Raw genomic sequence first — 19948 nt, 5'->3', positions numbered from 1 at the left:
GCCTGGCCGGGGCAAATATAAGTGGATGTGAACTACAAGGACAGCAGTTATTCAGACAGGAGTCTGGCAGTGGCACTGTTAAGATGGAGAAGGTTGGGTTAGGACATTAGGTAGAGTGTAACACTGTTCCCTCTAACATAACATGCTGACTTAAAAAAAATACCTTTAATAAAAAGCATTTGATAGATTGGTACTCATGTCGTCACACCAAATCTTTTTTGGATACCAACTGGTTTCAATTGATTATGTTTGGGGCCAGCAGCGCTACATCTACCTCCAACAAGACCTGCCATTCACATGGTTATACAGTAATATAAACAAGGTGGTTAAAGATAATTCTCATTTCTTGATTTATTTTTCCCCAGTTTTTAAATAGTACATTCCCTCAAAAAGACATGTCTTTGCAGTCAGACAGAGACTGACCGGCAGGCTTTAGCAAAGTATACAATTGGGGTTGTTGACCTAGAAAGCCTTCTACCATTGATTTTCTGCAGATTATGTGTCTGAATATAGGTCTATACAACAACCAGTGCCTTCAAACTGAGAGAAAAAAAGTTAACAATTTATCTAAATAGTCTTTGGGTGTGAAAAAAAAAAAACAGTGAAGGAGGTAAGCTATACAATGACACTCTATTCAATGTGATAAGAGAACACGTTCTCTAAATCATCTAATACAAATCTAATTGAAAATGTCCCTTTTAGGCGACGGTCATGATTAAATACAACTCAGGTCGTGATCATCACCCGTCTAGAAAAACAGTTCTATAAAAAGCTTGACTTTAAAAAACAAGATGCATAGTTTAAAGTGATGGTAAGTTCACTAGTCCAATGCACACAGACAATTCCAGCATAGAAAAAGATGATCTGTCCAGTTCCTACTTCCTACTTCCTGCGTCTGAAAGGGATGGAGAAAAGAAGTGTAATTTGTCATCAGCAGTTGATTAGTCAATACTATGAAAACATGCAATGTTGTCAGTCAAAATCCCTACTGGAATGTGATATAAATTCTCACTTCTGATAGCCATTCTGGAGACCAAGAGCTGAGCTTGTGCTTGCCACTGGTGCCTGTTGGGAGAAAACATTTTATACCTTTATGAGTAGGTATCATTACAATATCTAATAGCCGTTTTACTCTAGCCGAGGTGAATGAGTGATGGACAGTAGTGGGGACAGCTTACCCTGTTCTCTCTGTCGTTCCAGTCCATCTTGTTCCCATTATATTGTCCCGAACCGTCTCCCGATGACCTCCTCTTACGACTTCATGGAACAGAAAATATTCACATCAGGACTCTGAATGACCTACACTAAAAACATAGCCAACTATTATTTCAAGAAGAGGAGACAGTGAGGTAATATGTCCTCATCTCAACAGAAGATGATTTCTGATAGGGTTGCAAAAGTTCTCCAGAAATACCACTTGGAATATTCCTGGAAATAAGCACAAAATACGGAATCATGAAAACAGGATTTCTGGAAACCTAGAAATGTTGGGAAAGTTACCAGAAGTTTGCAACGCTACACACAATCTGTCAAAGTGCCTGCATAATAACTGATGGGTTGGCCAATGGGCATACCTTGAAACAGTTGGGCATTCCTGACGAAGCGTTTCGATGTCTGTGAACTGCACGGCTTGTCCTCCACCTCTCGTTCTGAACACGTCTCCCTGAAGAGGTAGACAACTATCAAATTAAGAGATGTACCACGCAGAAAGACTCAAAGTGAGGGATACAAATGCATTTCCCTCCACAGGTAAATCAGGTACAGTGCATTCGGTAAGTATTCAGACCTCAAAACTTTCCCCACATTTTGTTACAGCCTTATTCTAATAATTCTAAATATTCTAATCTAATACAATACCCCATAATGACAAAGAACAGTTTATTACATTTTAAATAAGTATTCAGACCCTTTGCTACAAGACTCAAAATTGAACTCAGGTGCATCTTGTTTCCATTGATCATCCTTGAGATGTTTCTACAACTTGGAGTCCACCTGTTGTAAATTCAATTGATTGGACATGATTTGGAAAGGCGCACACACACCTGTGAAGTTTGGAACCACTAAGACTTCAAACTGAGCAATCGGGGGAGAAGAGCCTTTGTCAAGGAGGTGACCAAGAACCTGATGGTAACTCTGAAAAAGATCCAGAGTTCCTCTGAGGACAACCATCTCTGCAGCACTCCACCAATCAGACTATGATAGAGTGGCCAGACGGAAGCCACTCCTCAGTAGAAGGCACAAGACAGCCCGCTTGGAGTTTGCCAAAATGCACCTAAAGGACTCTCAGACCATGAGAAACAAGATTCTCTGCTCTTATGAAACCAAGATTGAACTCTTTGGCCTGAATGCCAAGAGTCAGATATGGAGGAAACCTGGCACCCTCCCTACGGTGAAGCATGGTGGTGGCAGCATCATGTTGTGGGGATGTTTGTAGCGTCATACCCAAGAAGACGAGGGTGCAATCGCTTCCAAAAAGGTGCAAAGTACCGAGTAAAGGGTCTGAATACTTATGTAAATGTATCCGGAAAAAAATAAACATCTGCAGAAACCTGTTTTTGCTTTGTCATTATGGGGTATGGTGTCTAGATAGATGAGGGGGAAAACTATTTAATCTACTTTTGAATAAGGTTGTAACGGAACAAAATGTGGAAAAAGTCAAGGGGTCTGAACACTTTCCGAATGCTCTGTACATGGCTGTAGGGGTCTGAACACTTTCCGACTGCTCTGTACATGGTGGTAGCAGTACAAATCTCTATTTCTGTTTGAAACATTACTACGACTCATTGTTCAGGTAGCCAGATCATTCAATAGTAGTGGGAAAGATTCAAACCCAGAAGGTGAAAAAGTCTAAAATATGAGACAGAAACAAGAGAGAGACACCAATTGAGGAAATGGATTTTTCCTTTTTTTTTTTTTACCTTGATCAGTTTGGTCTGAATCTCCCCATCGGAGGCAAGCTCCTGATGCGTGAGAACATACTTGTGGCATTTAGACAGAGCTTTCTCGCTGGCCGCTGACACTTTGATTGCATTGGGTATGATTGGCTGCATCACCGTGTCTAAATCCAAATTAGAGAGTGGTTTGTGATCTACCCATCGCTGCCCACCCGCTGAGTGTGAGCGTCTGTGGTGCGGGCGAATCGGTGTCCCCGTGGTCTGGTGGGTCCCATTTAAAACAGTGAGGAAAATACAAAAATCAGGGAATTATTGACAGTTGTGGTGTTAAGGGCCATCGGGTTAGTAGTAGCAGCGTCTATGGCGGACCGGCGACAGGCGTTAGTGTGGGTAGAGTGGGCTGGCAGAACACAGGCGTTAGTGTGGGTAGAGTGGGCTGGCAGAACACAGGCGTTAGTGTGGGTAGAGTGGGCTGGCAGAACACAGGCGTTAGTGTGGGTAGAGTGGGCTGGCAGAACACAGGCGTTAGTGTGGGTAGAGTGGGCTGGCAGAACACAGGCGTTAGTGTGGGTAGAGTGGGCTGGCAGAACACAGGTGTTAGTGTGGGTAGAGTGGGCTGGCAGAACACAGGTGTTAGTGTGGGTAGAGTGGGCTGGCAGAACACAGGTGTTAGTGTGGGTAGAGTGGGCTGGCAGAACACAGGTGTTAGTGTGGGTAGAGTGGGCTGGCAGAACACAGGCGTTAGTGTGGGTAGAGTGGGCTGGCAGAACATAAAGCCCATGGTTTTGGACAATCCTCTATGCTATAGAGGTTCAAATAAAAGATATGGAGATAATTTTCTAAAAACCCTTCCTGTAAGCTTGGCTAATAGAAGACCAATGACAAGTATGCTGTAAGTCAATATACAGTGGCAAGTAGGTGAACCCTTTGGAATTACCTGGATTTCTGCATTAATTGGTTTTCAAATTTGATCTGATCTTCATCTAAGTCACAACAATAGACAGTGTGCTTAAACTAATAACTATTGTTTTTTTTTGTCTATATTGAATACATCATTTAAACATTCAGTGAGGGTTGGAAAAAGTATGTGAACCCCTAGGCTAATGACTTCTCCAAAAGCTAAATTGGAGTCAGCTAACCTGGAGTCCAATCAATGAGATGTTGGTTAGAGCTGCCTTGCCCTATAAAAAAAAGTTAAAAAAAAAAAAATAGAGTTTGCTATTCAGAAGAAACATTGCCTGATGTGATCCATGCCTCGAACAAAAGAGATCTCAGAAGACCTAAGATTAAGAATTGTTAACCTGCATAAAGCTGGAAAGGGTTACAAAAGTATCTCTAAAAGCCTTGATGTTCATCAGTCCACGGTAAGACAAAATGTCTAGAAATGGAGAAAGTTCAGCACTGTTGCTACTCTCCCTAGGAGTGGCAGTCCTGCAAAGATGACTGCCAGAGCACAGCGCAGAATACTCAATGAGGTTAAGAAGAATCCTAGAGTGTCAGCTAAAGACTTCCAGAAATCTCAGGAACATGCGAACATCTGACGAGTCCAAGAGAGTACTTGGATGTTCCACAGCGCTACTGGCAAAATATTCTGTGGACAGATTCAACTAAAGTTGTTTGGAAGGAACACACAACACTATGTGTGGAGAAAAAAATATACACAGCAACATGAAAACCTCATCCCAACTGTTAAGTATGGTGAAGGGAGCCTCATGGTTTGGGGCTGCTTTGCTGCTTCAGGGCCTGGACAGCTTGCTATCAGACAGAACAATTAACTCAAGTTATCAAGACTTGTTGCAGGAGAATGTAAGGCTGTCTGTCCGCCAATTGAAGCTCAACAAAAGTTGGGTGATGCAACAGGACAACGACCCAAAACACAGAAGTAAATCAACAACAGAATGACTTCAACAGAAGAAAATACACCTTCTGGAGTGGCCCAGTCAGAGTCCTGACCTCAACTTGATTGAGATGCAGTGGCATGACCTCAAGAGAGCAGTTCATACCAGACATCACAAGAATATTTTTGAACTGAAACAGTTTTGTAAAGAGGAATGTTCCAAAATTCCTCCTGACCGTTGTGCAGGTCTGAGCCGCAACTACAGAAAACATTTGGTTGAGGTTATTGCTTCCAAAGGAGGGTCAACCAGTTATTAAATCCAAGGGTTCACATACTTTTCCCACCCTGCACTGTGAATGTGTACAGTGTGTTCAATGAAAAGTATAATTGTTTGTGTTAGTTTAAGCAGACGGTTGTATATATGATCAATTTATGCAGAAATCCAGGTATTTCACATACTTTCTCTTGTCACTGTATATACACATTAGCTGCCAACATTATGATTGAAACCAGGTGAGATATGAGTTTTACAGCAGCAATCTACAGCATTATGAATGGATTGTTTCATAAGAGTATTATTAATACTTGGTAGTTGATTAGGATCCCCGTTAGCTTAAGCAGCTACTCTTCCTGGGGTACACAAATAGTCTGAGGAGATGTGTGAATATTGTAGATGTGAAAGTGCTGAAAAATGTTACCTACTGTAGATAATACAGCCTGCACTAGGGGACATGGTAACATAACATGGGAGGATGATACATGTGATGAGAGGACACCCTGGTTATCAGTCCTGTGGTGGCCATTACAGACAACCAAACACACACATCAAGCAGCTATTGATGCAATTCTGCAGGTTGATTATTTAAGGATCTACAAGCATAGCAGAACTAGCTACGGTACATCTACACACAGATTAAAGCCTATAGGACTACAAGCATAGCAGAATTAGCTACGGTACATCTACACACAGATTAAAGCCTATAGGACTACAAGCATAGCAGAATTAGCTACGGTACATCTACACACAGATTAAAGCCTATAGGACTACAAGCATAGCAGAATTAGCTACGGTACATCTACACACATACGAACACACAGATTAAAGCCTACAGGACTACAAGCATAGCAGATCTAACTACTGTGATGATACCAGCGTCGCAATTTTTTGTTTCCATGGCAAAAATTAAAACACGAAACAGACCAAACTCTTCGGCCTTTAAAAACCTGCTATATGGTAATATTGTGTTTAGTTTTCTTGCCATGATACTAACGAGTATCGATACTGGTATCAGCCTGGTCCTAATAGCTAGCACATGTACAGTAGGTAAGTATACAAACCAAGCAGCTACAGTTCTATCCGGGTCTAGTTCTATCCTAGGGTGTAGTTCTATCCTAGGGTGTAGTTCTATCCGGGTCTAGGGTGTAGTTCTATCCTCGGGTGTAGTTCTATCCTCGGGTGTAGTTCTATCCTCGGGTCTAGGGTGTAGTTCTATCCTAGGGTGTAGTTCTAGCCGGGTCTAGGGTGTAGTTCTATCCTAGGGTGTAGTTCTATCCTAGGGTGTAGTTCTATCCTAGGGTGTAGGGTGTAGTTCTATCCTAGGGTGTAGTTCTATCCTAGGGTGTAGTTCTATCCGGGTCTAGGGTGTAGTTCTATCCTAGGGTGTAGTTCTATCTGGGTCTAGGGTGTAGTTCTATCCTCGGGTGTAGTTCTATCCGGGTCTAGGGTGTAGTTCTATCCTCGGGTGTAGTTCTATCCGGGTCTAGGGTGTAGTTCTATCCTCGGGTGTAGTTCTATCCTCGGGTGTAGTTCTATCCGGGTCTAGGGTGTAGTTCTATCCTAGGGTGTAGTTCTATCCGGGTCTAGGGTGTAGTTCTATCCTAGGGTGTAGTTCTATCCGGGTCTAGTTCTATCCTAGGGTGTAGTTCTATCCGGGTCTAGGGTGTAGTTCTATCCTAGGGTGTAGTTCTATCCTAGGGTGTAGTTCTATCCTAGGGTGTAGTTCTATCCTAGGGTGTAGTTCTATCTGGGTCTAGGGTGTAGTTCTATCCTCGGGTGTAGTTCTATCCTCGGGTGTAGTTCTATCCTCGGGTGTAGTTCTATCCTCGGGTGTAGTTCTATCCGGGTCTAGGGTGTAGTTCTATCCTAGGGTGTAGTTCTATCCTAGGGTCTAGGGTGTAGTTCTATCCTAGGGTGTAGTTCTATCCGGGTCTAGGGTGTAGTTCTATCCTAGGGTGTAGTTCTATCCTAGGGTGTAGTTCTATCCTAGGGTGTAGTTCTATCCTAGGGTGTAGTTCTATCCTAGGGTGTAGTTCTATCCTAGGGTGTAGTTCTATCCTAGGGTGTAGTTCTATCCTAGGGTGTAGTGTGTAGTTCTATCCGGGTCTAGGGTGTAGTTCTATCCGGGTCTAGGGTGTAGTTCTATCCTAGGGTGTAGGGTGTAGTTCTATCCTAGGGTCTAGTTCTATCCTCGGGTCTAGGGTGTAGTTCTATCCTCGGGTCTAGGGTGTAGTTCTATCCTCGGGTCTAGGGTGTAGTTCTATCCTCGGGTCTAGTTCTATCCTAGGGTGTAGTTCTATCCGGGTCTAGGGTGTAGTTCTATCCTAGGGTGTAGTTCTATCCTCGGGTGTAGTTCTATCCTCGGGTGTAGTTCTATCCTCGGGTGTAGTTCTATCTGGGTCTAGGGTGTAGTTCTATCCGGGTCTAGGGTGTAGTTCTATCCTAGGGTGTAGTTCTATCCGGGTCTAGGGTGTAGTTCTATCCTCGGGTGTAGTTCTATCCGGGTCTAGGGTGTAGTTCTATCCTAGGGTGTAGTTCTATCCTAGGGTGTAGTTCTATCCGGGTCTAGGGTGTAGTTCTATCCTAGGGTGTAGTTCTATCCTAGGGTGTAGTTCTATCCTAGGGTGTAGTTCTATCCTAGGGTCTAGGGTGTAGTTCTATCCTAGGGTGTAGTTCTATCCTAGGGTGTAGTTCTATCCTAGGGTGTAGTTCTATCCTAGGGTGTAGTGTGTAGTTCTATCCGGGTCTAGGGTGTAGTTCAATCCGGGTCTAGGGTGTAGTTCTATCCTAGGGTGTAGGGTGTAGTTCTATCCTAGGGTCTAGTTCTATCCTCGGGTCTAGGGTGTAGTTCTATCCTCGGGTCTAGGGTGTAGTTCTATCCTCGGGTCTAGGGTGTAGTTCTATCCTCGGGTCTAGGGTGTAGTTCTATCCTCGGGTCTAGGGTGTAGTTCTATCCTCGGGTCTAGGGTGTAGTTCTATCCTCGGGTCTAGGGTGTAGTTCTATCCTCGGGTCTAGGGTGTAGTTCTATCCGGGTTTACAAGCACGGCAGATCCAGCTACTTAAAGTTTACCTCCTGATTTCCAAGACACAGATTAAGCCAAAAGCAGGACTATTGCTTCATCTTTGTCTGGGAAACCAGTCCCTTAGAGTGAAATTCTAACACACACTAACCCTCGAGCTTGACTCTAGGTCTAGCCCATGTGTGTGGCTGGGGCCCGGAGCCTCTGTCTCAGGGGCCCATCGCTGGCCTCTCCTGCGGCCCACACTGCTGCTTCCGTATGGGGTCGCTGTTCCGTACGCGCCGGGTGTCCCGGGAGGGTCCCTACCTATGGGGAACCTCTGCTCCCACTCAGAGATGACGGAGGCTACTGAGAGACTACCAGCAGAGGAGGAGGGTGGGAGGGGGTGGCACTGAGCTGTGCTGACCTGGGGGTGGTAGCAGGAGGGAGTCTGGGAGTATTATATGAAGGCTGTAGCATCTCCAACAGTGTAGATAACATTGTAACAAATAGAACCAACACGATGCCCTATTCTACATGACAGACAAATCATATCTGTTCTACAGCATACAAGTCTATCTGAACACTGTAATGTCACAAATGTCAGCAGCGTGAAACAGAGGACAACACATGCAGGTGGCCAGTAACGGTGAGACAGCAGAGTAATAGTACATGTGGTCTGATGACACAGCACCTGCTTAGTAGACAGACTCATACATCTTCAACCCACCATGCAACACAACAGTCCATCAACATTAGAATAGTTCCACAGTCAATATCCACTACAATAACGTCAAATCAATCATTTATAGATGGAGAGAGATGGAGAGAGAATGACAGAGCGAGGGGGAGACGGAGAGATGCGAGAGGGAGAAAGCGATGCAGTAACAACTCACGGGCAGTGGCGAGCGAGATCTCTTCTCAGGGGCGCGAGGCTGGTCCTTCTCCCGGGAGTTCCTCTGGGGCTTGTCTGGGGGTGGTGGGGGACGCTGCTGCTCTGAGGTGGCGCTGTTGTTGCTCTCGGATACGATGGCCTTCAGCTGCTTCAGCTTCTCATCCTTCACCCACAGCTTGTTCTGCATCTCCAGCTGCTTGGCGTTCACACGACGCTCCTGAGGTAGCAAGAGGAAGACCAATGTTAACTAGTACACAACTTCAACTAAATGTAAGTAGAACTACAATAACCACCACACCTACCGTCAACTATGTTCATGACCCACAGTCTGGGGTTAGTGACCCCCTCACAGTCTGGGGTTAGTGACCCCCTCACAGTCTGGGGTTAGTGACCCCCTCACAGTCTGGGGTTAGTGACCCCCTCACAGTCTGGGGTTAGTGACCCCCTCACAGTCTGGGGTTAGTGACCACCTCACAGTCTGGGGTTAGTGACCACCTCACAGTCTGGGGTTAGTGACCACCTCACAGTCTGGGGTTAGTGACCACCTCACAGTCTGGGGTTAGTGACCACCTCACAGTCTGGGGTTAGTGACCCCCTCACAGTCTGGGGTTAGTGACCACCTCACAGTCTGGGGTTAGTGACCACCTCACAGTCTGGGGTTAGTTAGCAGCTTAGTGACCAGATCTATTGAAAGAGTGGAGGGAGGGCTGGGTGATTAGAGGGAGGGCTGGGGGGGAGGAGGGTAACACTCCACTTACACACTCCTTCTCCCACTGGTGTTTGGTGTCAGACACCATGCCCTGCATGCGCGCCTCCATGCGCTTCCTCTCGGACAGCTCCCGCTGCAGCCTCTGCTCACGGCTCTCCAGCTCCTGCTGCAGCGACCGCTTGTCCCCCTCATAGATATTGGTGGTCTTCTGAAGAATGTCAATCTGAGAGGGGTGGGCATAAGGCATTAAAAGGTATGTAAAAAGTTCAGGATCATTTTCTAAATGAGTTCAATTAGGATGTACGAATGCATGGGTTTCTGTGAAATGTAGCTGAGGAGAGGCGGGGGGAGGAGAGAACGAGGCGGGGGGGTGGGCAAGAACGAGGTGGGGGAGAGGAGAGAAGAGAGATGGAGGAATGAGACTTCACCTTGTATTCCAGCATTTTGGATTTCTTCTCCAGCCGATCCATCTCATTCTTCTGGTTGAACATGATCTTGTCCTTCTCCCCTAGTTTACCCCGCTGTTCTTGGATAAAGTTCTCCTTGGCCACCAGATGGCCATCAAACTCCTGGAGCATGGATTTCAGTGTGTTGGCTGTTGGTAAGGGGGGAAAGGAATGGAAATGAATCCATTGGTACAAGTGTAACTTTACTCTTGTCCACTAAAGGTAGACACTAACTAAACATGTACGTATAGCAAAACATGCCCCAAGAAAAGCCAGATAAACATCAAAAGACAATGATTAATTTAAACAGAGGACGTCTATGACATTTCAAACGATAGGAGACTAAGCTCTAAAGCCCTTAAGACGTTGCTGAAGCAGCAGCTACTCTTCCTGGAGTCAACACAGAACATTAACAGACAACAGAACTACAGTACATACATTTAAAATAAATAGAGGTCCTGTACTGACAAAATACCCTTAATTAGGTCTATAGTGGCCTGGTCTGTACCAGTTCTGGTGTACTGCTCAGTGATCATCTGGCGGATGCGGTGCCTCCTCTCCAGCACCTCTATGAGGCGGGGCAGGATCTGCTCATCGGTGGGGTCCACCAACTCACAGGCAGGCAGGGCCGGCAGGCTGTCCAGGAGCTGGTTCAGCACCGAGCCATCCTCTGGAAGATCAGTGAAGAACAGATTAACTTGACTTAACATTAGTGCTGGCTGAGGTGGTCACATTGGACGGTTCTAACATGACCCATGTACAATCAGATGCTTTAAAATGAGATGTGAAAGCCCTCCTGCTTTGTAGCTAGCTAGCTAGATATATCTCTCTCTCTGTGTGTGATTATGTGTGTGTACATACCGGTGTTGTTGGATCCCCCAGGGCGCTCCTCCTGGCGTCGTGACAACTCATCTCTGAAGGCCTGGTTCCGGTGTCTCCGCCCTGCCGCCAGGCTGCAAATGGGCCTGTCCACCGGCCGCGCCACCTCAACCTCCTGGGTCAACTCCGCAAAGCGCATGACCAACTGAAGGAACACACACACGGTTACGTCCGGTTGATATTTCCATTTCTTAGGGCTGTTATTGGGATCTAATTTCAGATCAGCTACCATGGTTTCTTGGGGCTGTTATTGGGATCTAATTTCAGATCAGTTACCATGGTTTCTTGGGGCTGTTATTGGGATCTAATTTCAGATCAGTTACCATGGTTTCTTGGGGCTGTTATTGGGATCTAATTTCAGATCAGTTACCATGGTTTCTTAGGGCTGTTATTGGGCTCTAACTCAGATCAGTTACCATGGTTTCTTAGGGCTGTTATTGGGCTCTAACTCAGATCAGTTACCATGGTTTCTTGGGGCTGTTATTGGGCTCTAACTCAGATCAGTTACCATGGTTTCTTAGGGCTGTTATTGGGATCTAACTCAGATCAGTTACCATGGTTTCTTAGGGCTGTTATTGGGCTCTAACTCAGATCAGTTACCATGGTTTCTTCATAGTCGTCAGCTTTAGGGTTGACACACACAACCATGCGGACTTTCCCTTCACCGTCAAAATAGTTCTTGAACAGATGAGTGACTTTAGAGTCTCTGTAAGGAACCATCTGAAACAAAAACACAGTATCATTGTGTTACTTTATGACATAATATCAGTGCTCGACTCATCTGGTCTACAGTTTTATCAAGTACACAGAGATTCATTCAAAATAACCAACCCGGTTTGTTCCACACATCTGGTTCTCTCGGAGGACTTCTATACAGGTGCGTAAGGTCATCAGGGACTGGTTGATGTTGCCTGGGGAAAGAGTGGAGATGCCAGGTAAAGATGGGTGCATGTTGTGAAGTCAGTAGGTCAGTACTAGTCTGGGTACCCGTCTGTTTAGCCATGATTCCACTCCTGTCATGCTAAACATGTGGCATATGACACAGAGCACAAGGAGTGGAATGTGAGCTAAACATACTGGTCCCCAGGCTAGGTCAGTGGTGCTGTTAGACAAACAGAATGTGAGCTAAACAGACTGGTCCCCAGGCTAGGTCAGTGGTGCTGTTAGACAAACAGAATGTTAGCTAAACAGACTGGTCCCCAGGCTAGGTCAGTGGTGCTGTTAGACAAACAGAATGTTAGCTAAACAGACTGGTCCCCAGGCTAGGTCAGTGGTGCTGTTAGACAAACAGAATGTTAGCTAAACAGACTGGTCCCCAGGCTAGGTCAGTGATGCTGTTAGACAAACAGAATGTTAGCTAAACAGACTGGTCCCCAGGCTAGGTCAGTGGTGCTGTTAGACAAACAGAATGTTAGCTAAACAGACTGGTCCCCAGGCTAGGTCAGTGGTGCTGTTAGACAAACAGAATGTTAGCTAAACAGACTGGTCCCCAGGCTAGGTCAGTGGTGCTGTTAGACAAACAGAATGTTAGCTAAACAGACTGGTCTCCAGGCTAGGTCAGTGGTGCTGTTAGACAAACAGAAAAGTAAAGGATTTTTCTATGGGTCCTACGTTGTCAGCTCACCTGCTTCCCGGAGGCGGCTGCCCTCTGCTTTAGTCCTGCTGGTGCGTTCACTCCCTGCCAGGTCCACCAGACACAGCTGGCTGACAGTCACCTGGTTCTTGTCCTGTAACACAGCCAGGCTATCAGAGGCTAGGCTAACAGAGGCAAGCACTAGTTGACGTCCATGTGGTCCAGTGATAGCTGTTAGCATGCCTGCTCTGCATTGGGTCTTCTAGTGAAACATACATAAGCTAACACAGCGTCTACTAGTGACGGAGCAACATATATATATTGTGCTAGCTCACATAGTATTTAAAGGATGTTTGTGTTTGTTATCTTAAGGTTAGGTCAAGGCAGGGATGGAGAGTACGCCAAGCCACTGAGCCCAGGCAAGTACTGGGCACACCAGGCTGGTAGAACATTTTCCCAACTAGCCTCCCGGCTGGTGCCATTTTGTATTTTCAGATATCGCATGGCACAGATATTAAACCCAGGCTACTAAAAAAAATGTGGTGTACTAGCCTGGCTGGCCAGTGCCCAAAATCCTTGTTCCACCCCTGGGTCAAGGTAGTGGATTTTGTCTTCACTTCTATATGAAGAACTGTATCGGCAAGATATAAAGATGCAAGGTTCAAGTCACCTGCAGAATGTGGTCTCCATCTGCGTCCAGCGGGGCTTGTGCCAGTTTGACAATGAACACACTGTGAGAGCGACTGGACTCGCGGTTCAGCTGAGTATCGGCAATCCTCCTTTTCTTTTGGCCTGGACAGAAGTAAATACTGTAGACTAATACAGAGGGGAAAAGAGTTTTCCTTCAAAAGAAATGACTAACATCCCACTCACCCCGCCAAAACACTTCGAAGGCTTCCTCTGTGGACTTCACCTCGACCTCTGTGCATCCCGACACATACATGTTGTGGTTCTGGTCCTCACGTAAAATCTTTGATTGAGGCGGTCTGCAACCGTGGAGAGCAACAATACGGTTAACCACCACACAGCCTACAACAAATAAACCAGGACTATAACCACAAGCAAAAAGTCAACATGACGATGTTAAAACAACGGTTATGACTGTTCAAAACAGTCAAGGGGTAAAAGACATGCATTATGTCAAGCTTCCCAGCCGCAGCACAGATCAGTTTCCCCACAGCCATTCAAGGACGTGTTAACACCAATCTCATGATAATCAGCAGAGGTTAAAAACACTACCTCTACAAAGGCAACCAGAGACAGAGGGATAAAAGCAATACTACATGTTTAAATGTATATACTATATAATAACACCACATACCATACGCATTACACGCAGGGTTCTAGATTGGGAGGGGATGATGGTACCATACACATTATATGCAGGGTTCTAGATTGGGAGGGGATGATGGTACCATACGCATTATATGCAGGGTTCTAGATTGGGAGGGGATGATGGTACCATACGCATTACACGCAGGGTTCTAGATTGGGAGGGGATGATGGTACCATACACATTATATGCAGGGTTCTAGATTGGGAGGGGATGATGGTACCATACGCATTACATGCAGGGTTCTAGATTGGGAGGGAATGATGGTACCATACACATTATACACAGGGTCCCGACATTGGGAGGGGATGTAGTGGAGGGATGATGGTACCATACACATTATACACAGGGTCACTATATTGGGAGGGCATGTAGTGGAGGGATGATGGCTAGATAATTCTGCCATGTTTTTCTACGTTTAAACTATATACACTTAGCCTGGGACCAGATATATGAAACTGCTTCAAAGGTGAAACAAAGCTAGTTGATCAGTGTGGTCCCAGGCTAGTTTCACACTGACCACGTACATCAACTCAGGGTTCTGTAGAGGTGTGCCTCCACCAGGTCGCCTAACAAAACACAAAACATTTCACATCTCTAACCTACAATACATCTTACATTGACTGGTGCATTCTGAACACTAAAATTAACTGTAGAAGATACAAATGACAGGAAAGACCACTCTGGCAGAATGATTTACTGGTCTCCCTTTACATATCTTTTTAATTAAATTACACAAAAATACATAACTACAGGTAACACAGCCTGGACTTACTTGGGTCGTATGGGGTCTATTGGCGCGTCTTCCAACAGATCGTAGATGTAGTTATTGTATATTTCTATGTAGGATACAAACACACTGTAGCAGCTGTCCTCGTCAACTCCCTCACATTTGCAAGCCTCCTCTGGACTGATCATGTCTGCGAACTCTGGGTCAGGTTTTTGCCTTAAGGACAGAACCAACACAAAACCTCAGTCTCAAACCAACTTCAACAATCAAGAAAGTGCCATTTCCAATATCATTTCAACAGGTTGTCTTTATGTCATCCAAATAGTCTCTGACACACTAAAATCAATGCATGAAAGATGTCAACCTAGCATCTATTTACATCTGAGGGTGATCACAAATGTGTGCAGGAAACATGTTTGGCTTATAAAACCCATGCATACTTTGAGGACGGTGTTTTGGGCACGGTGGACTGTTGATTTGATTCTCTCTTCTGTCTCTCCAGGAGAGCGTCCACCTGACCTTGGATCTCCATGCCATTCTTGTCGTCTGTCCTAAACACCTGCGAGATTGAACATTTGAAAGCTAGACGTATAGGGATTAGCGCTCAATTTAACACTTGGAGAACCTGAAATTCAAATAGTAAAATAATATTGGCTTTTTTGCACATTTTTGCTGTTGAATAAAAAGGCCAACTCAAAGTTAAGTCTCTCACAATCACTTGATTGGCTAGTGTACCAACACATTCAGTTCAATGTATAAATCTCTGATGAAAAGACAAGGACAAAAGCATACAATGATGCTCTGTAGGAACAGAGTTGTACACCCAGAGATATGACAGAAAATAAGTCTTACAAATCTCTTGGCCTGTAATGGGCCGATGCTGTTGAATAGCATGTCCAGAGAGCGGGGGAGGAGACCACCTTCTCCAGGAGAGCCTGTCATGGTAAACGTCTTTCCACTGCCTGTGACGCCATAAGTGAAAAGCAATCCTATGGACAGCAAAGAAAAACAAAAATCAACGCTTAACACCCTGTCGAAAACGAATACTTTAAAAACGTGTGCGTTATTAAAAATAAATGAGCAGTTTCGCTCACTTACCATTCTTGCAGTGAATGAGGTCATCCACAAGTGGTTTGGCAACATCCTCAAACAACTCTATTTGGGAGGTTTGAATTCCAAACACTTTTTTAAAGGAGTACTGAGTCTGAAAGAAAGCACGTTCATTATGAGATGACATCATAGAGAGAGTCGGTCTGTGAAAGAAAGCACGTTCATGATGAGATGACATCATAGAGAGACGGTCTATGAAAGAAAACACCATTATGAGATGACATCATAGAGAGGCGGTCTATGAAAGAAAACACCATTATGAGATGACATCATAGAGAGACAGTCCATGAAAGAACACGTTCATTACGAGATGACACAGGAAGACGCATCATAGAGAGAGATGTAATGTAGCTGTGTTACACCGGTACCTCTTTGTATTCCCCATTGCGGTTGGCTTTGATGCCATCAGGAGCATGCAGCTGAATGGTGGTGCTGCTGATCATTTCAATACAACACTCCTCATCTGTAGCTCCTAAAGGGCGGATACGGCAGTACACCTGCACACAGCAAATCACCATATTGTAAGACGTGTCATTCATTAGCTACGTATACATTATTTAGTCATTATCAACTTGCTTTTAGTAACTATTAATTGAGGTGACAGCTGACAGTGACCAACTTACACCAACTGGGTCTTTTTGTGTGTGGGATGTTTTCTTCAGGGGTGGCCTCCGTGGAGTTTTGCCCTTTCTGTGAAATGAATGATGGGCATTTAGAGGTTGAGTAGCTACAGTACATTTACACAGTGATGGAATTGGAGAAAGTGGCTGAAAAAAAAAAACACTGCAGCAAGACATGGCTAGCATAACTAACACATAGTTAGCTACAAATCCAGAAGACAGCAGATCCAACCCGCTTGCTTACAGCTGCACTAGGGTCAGACAGGGTTCCTGTGTAGATTAACATTTCAGTTAGTGCTAAACACAGCTGCTAGAATCCTGACTAGAACCACAAAACGTGATCATATTACTCCAGTGCTAAGCCTCTCTACACTGGCTACCTGTTAAGGCAAGGGCTGATTTCAAGGTTTTACTGCTAACCTACAAAGCAGTACATGGGCTTGCTCCTACCCATCTTTCCGATTCGGTCCTGCCACACAGTCAGAAGACGCAGGCCTCCCTACTGTCCCTAGAACATCTAAGCAAACAGCTGGAGGCAGGGCTTTCTCCTATAGAGACTCATTTTTATGGAATGGTCTGCCTATTCATTGTGAGAGACAGACTCCATCTCAACCTTTCAGTTGTTATTGAAGACCCACCTCTTCAGTAGGTCCTATGACTGAGTGTAGTCTGGCCCAGGATCGAAGGTGAACAGAAAAGCACTGGAGCAACGAACCGCACTTGCCGTCTCTGTCTGGCCGGTTCCCCTCTCTCCACTGGGATTCTCTGCATCAAACCTTAGTGGTGTGGGGGCTGTGCCTTGTCAAAGTGGGAGGGGTTATATCCTGCCTGTTTGGCCGAGCCCGCGGGTATCGTAGGACGGGGCCACAGTGTCTCCCGACCCCTCCGGTCTCAGCCTCCCATATTTATGCTGCAATAGTTTATGTGTCGGGGGGCTAGGGTCAGTCTGTTATATCTGGAGTATTTCTCCTGTCTGAATTTAAGTGTGCTCTCTCTAATCCTCTCTCGGAGGACCTGAGCCCTAGGACCATGCCTCAGGACTATCTGGCCTGATGACTCCTTGCTGTCAGAGACCTGGCCAGGTGGTGCCAGAATAACAACCTATCCCTCAATGTAACCAAGACTAAGGAGATTATTGTGGACTACAGGAAAAGGAGGACCGAGCACATCCCCATTCTCATTGATGGGGCTGTAGTGGAGCAGGTTGAGAGCTTCTTGTTCCTTGGTGTCGACATCAACAATCTAGAATGGTCCAAACACACCAAGACAGTCGTGAAGAGGGCACGACAAAGCCTATTCCCCCTCAGGAATCTAAAAAGATTTGGCATGGGTCCTGAGATCCTCAAAAAGGTTCTACAGCTGCAACACTGGTTGGATCACTGCCTGGTATGGCAATTGCTCGGACTCTGACCGCAAGGCACTACAGAGGGTAGTGTGTACAGCCCAGTACATCACTGGGGCTAAGCTGCCTGCCATCCAGGACCTCTACACCATGCTGTGTCTGAGGAAGGCCCTAAGAATTGTCAAAGACCCCAGCCATAGACTGTTCTCTAGGACAAAAAGGCTTCTCAACAGTTTTTACCCCCAAGCCATAAGACTCCTGAACAGGTAATCAAATGGCTACCCGGACTATTTGCATTATTTGCCCCCAACCCCTCTTTTTACACTGCTGCTACTCTGTTTATCATATATGCAAAGTCACGTTAACTATACATTAATGTACATACTATTTCAATTGGGCCGACCAACCAGTGCTCCCGCACATTGGCTAACCAGGCTATCTGCATTGTGTCCCACCACCCACCAACCCCTCTTTTACACACTGCTACGCTCTGTTCATCATATATGCATAGTCACTTTAACCATATCTACATACTACCTCAATTAGCCTGACTAACCGGTGTCTGTATGTAGCCTCGCTACTGTATATAGCCTGTCTATTTACTGTTGTTTTATTTCTTTACTTACCTATTGTTCAATAAATTTTTTGCACTATTGGTTAGAGCCTCTAAGTAAGCATTTCATTGTAGGGTCTACACCGGTTGTATTCTGCGCACGTGACAAATAAACTTGATTTGTCCCCAGTCTACCTGATCATGCTGCTGCTCCCAGACCTGCTGTTATCAAATCTCTAGAGACAGCAGGAGCGGTAGAGATTATTGTATATATTTTTTAAACCTTTATTTAACCAGGTAGGCCGGTTGAGAACAAGTTTACAACTGCGACCTGGCCACAGTTGTAAAGCAGTGCGACAGAGTTACACATGGAATAAACAAACGTACAGTCAATAACACAATAGAAAAGGTCTATATACAGACAATAAATAGGCTGTAGTTAAACACTGGAGTGATAGATACTCTGAATGATCGGCTATGAAAAGCCAACTGACATTTACTCCTGAGGTGCTGACCCGTTACACCCTCTACAACCACTGTGATTATTATTATTTGACCCGGATGGTCAATAATCTCCACCAGATACAGCCGGTTCCCTCTCTGGGTTTCTTCATTAGGTTTTGGCCTTTCTAGGGAGTTATTCCTAGCCACTGCTTCTACATCTGCATGGCTTGCTGTTTGGGGTTTTAGGCTGGTTTCTGTACAGCACTTTGTGATATAATCTGATGTAAAAAAGGGCTTTATAAATACATTTGATTGATTGACCATGGAGTCAGCGCCAGATGTTTCTCGGAAAAATTTCCATTTCGTTTTCATGCTAGGTAGCAGAAGCCACAGCAGTCATTTTGGACTGGCAGTGTCAGCCAATCAACTCCTTTTCTTGTTCAACTTGACATGCCATTCCATAATGGCCGATGTGGCTACTACTAGCTAGCATTAGGACAGATGGCAGTTTACTTAAAACTAACCGTTGTTCAATCTTATCGGTTTAACTATTGGGATAATGAGACAATTCGGAGTACAAGGTATTTCTTCATTCCTGCATTGAGGTACCTTTCCGATATATCTTGCACTGTTTCCTAGTGCATTAAGCCACACAGTTAGCCTGTCAGACCCTGGTGCAGCTGTAAGCAAGCGGGTCGGATCTGCTGGCTACAAAATCAGCCCACCCTTCAGAAAAGTATACATGTTCAAGTCAAACTCGCAAACTGGCGTCTCAATTTATTGTGTTGGCTAACGTCTATGCATTATGTCGGAGTAGCTTGCTAAACTGGCGAACATTACATTCGACATGATACTTAGATATCACGCCATTGTGGCTAGTTAGTTATCAATGCAGGTTATCTGCCGGTTTAGTTAGCTAGAAAGCTAGAAGGCAAAATGCTAACTGCTGGCTACCTTGTTCGCTATCGTTATTAAACTCCTTACGAATACAACCACAATCGTTAACGAATGAAAACGTTCCATAATAGTATTGTACTTACGCAGGTCTTTGCATTTTTAATGTTGCCTTTGTTTATCTTTCCCCTTAAGTTCGATGAGCTTCTTCAGTTTTTGAAAATTCCCTCTCGTGTGACGTCACGTAAGTGTTGGTGGTTTTGCGCCAATAAAAACGCAGACAGCTTAATCATTATGCGAAGGAAGCCCCGCCCCCACATTTGTGTCGCCCCAAAGTACCTTCCTTTCTGCTCTGACCGAACATATAGGATGAGCTGAGTGTGTGCTGCACACTTCTGCATTATATGTTGGG

At 45.1% G+C, this 19948-nt stretch overlaps 1 protein-coding gene across 4 annotated transcripts; it reads right to left on the bottom strand.

Moving 5' to 3' along the window:
• Window positions 1-354: 354 nt before the first annotated feature.
• LOC110526780 (kinesin-like protein KIF23) lies at window positions 355-19809 on the bottom strand. 4 transcript variants are annotated; one of them, XM_036981404.1, is made up of 23 exons: window positions 19683-19809; window positions 16307-16373; window positions 16052-16180; window positions 15672-15777; window positions 15426-15562; window positions 15014-15132; window positions 14619-14789; window positions 13384-13496; window positions 13181-13302; window positions 12562-12664; window positions 11769-11848; window positions 11538-11657; window positions 10920-11082; window positions 10567-10728; window positions 10041-10207; window positions 9662-9835; window positions 8905-9120; window positions 8181-8459; window positions 2919-3155; window positions 1575-1663; window positions 1179-1257; window positions 1013-1065; window positions 355-895 (listed from the first exon to the last, which is right to left on the bottom strand). In XM_036981404.1, exons 1-23 carry the CDS (start codon window positions 19694-19696, stop codon window positions 883-885), a joined length of 2913 nt encoding a protein of 970 aa, XP_036837299.1. In that variant the 5' UTR covers window positions 19697-19809; the 3' UTR covers window positions 355-882. The 4 variants fall into 4 exon arrangements, with proteins under 4 accessions (XP_036837299.1, XP_036837300.1, XP_036837301.1 ...); XM_036981405.1 differs by having other exon boundaries at window positions 8181-8435; XM_036981406.1 differs by lacking the exon at window positions 8181-8459.
• Window positions 19810-19948: the final 139 nt, after the last annotated feature.

The sequence above is a fragment of the Oncorhynchus mykiss genome, chromosome 6 (genome assembly GCF_013265735.2).
Source record: "Oncorhynchus mykiss isolate Arlee chromosome 6, USDA_OmykA_1.1, whole genome shotgun sequence".
Classification (NCBI taxonomy): Eukaryota; Metazoa; Chordata; class Actinopteri; order Salmoniformes; family Salmonidae; genus Oncorhynchus; species Oncorhynchus mykiss.
The sequence above is the reverse complement of the archived record's forward strand: the minus strand, read 5'-3'. Positions and strand labels throughout refer to the sequence as shown.

What these genes read in the sequence shown, in the direction of transcription:
- LOC110526780 (XM_036981404.1), bottom strand. An exon ending in AGATGTGTGGAACAAACCGG is followed by an intron (nt 11,658 to 11,768) that starts GTTGGTTATTTT and finishes TTTTTGTTTCAG; the next exon opens with ATGGTTCCTTACAGAGACTC. An exon ending in ACCAGTGGGAGAAGGAGTGT is followed by an intron (nt 9,121 to 9,661) that starts GTAAGTGGAGTG and finishes TTGCTACCTCAG; the next exon opens with GAGCGTCGTGTGAACGCCAA.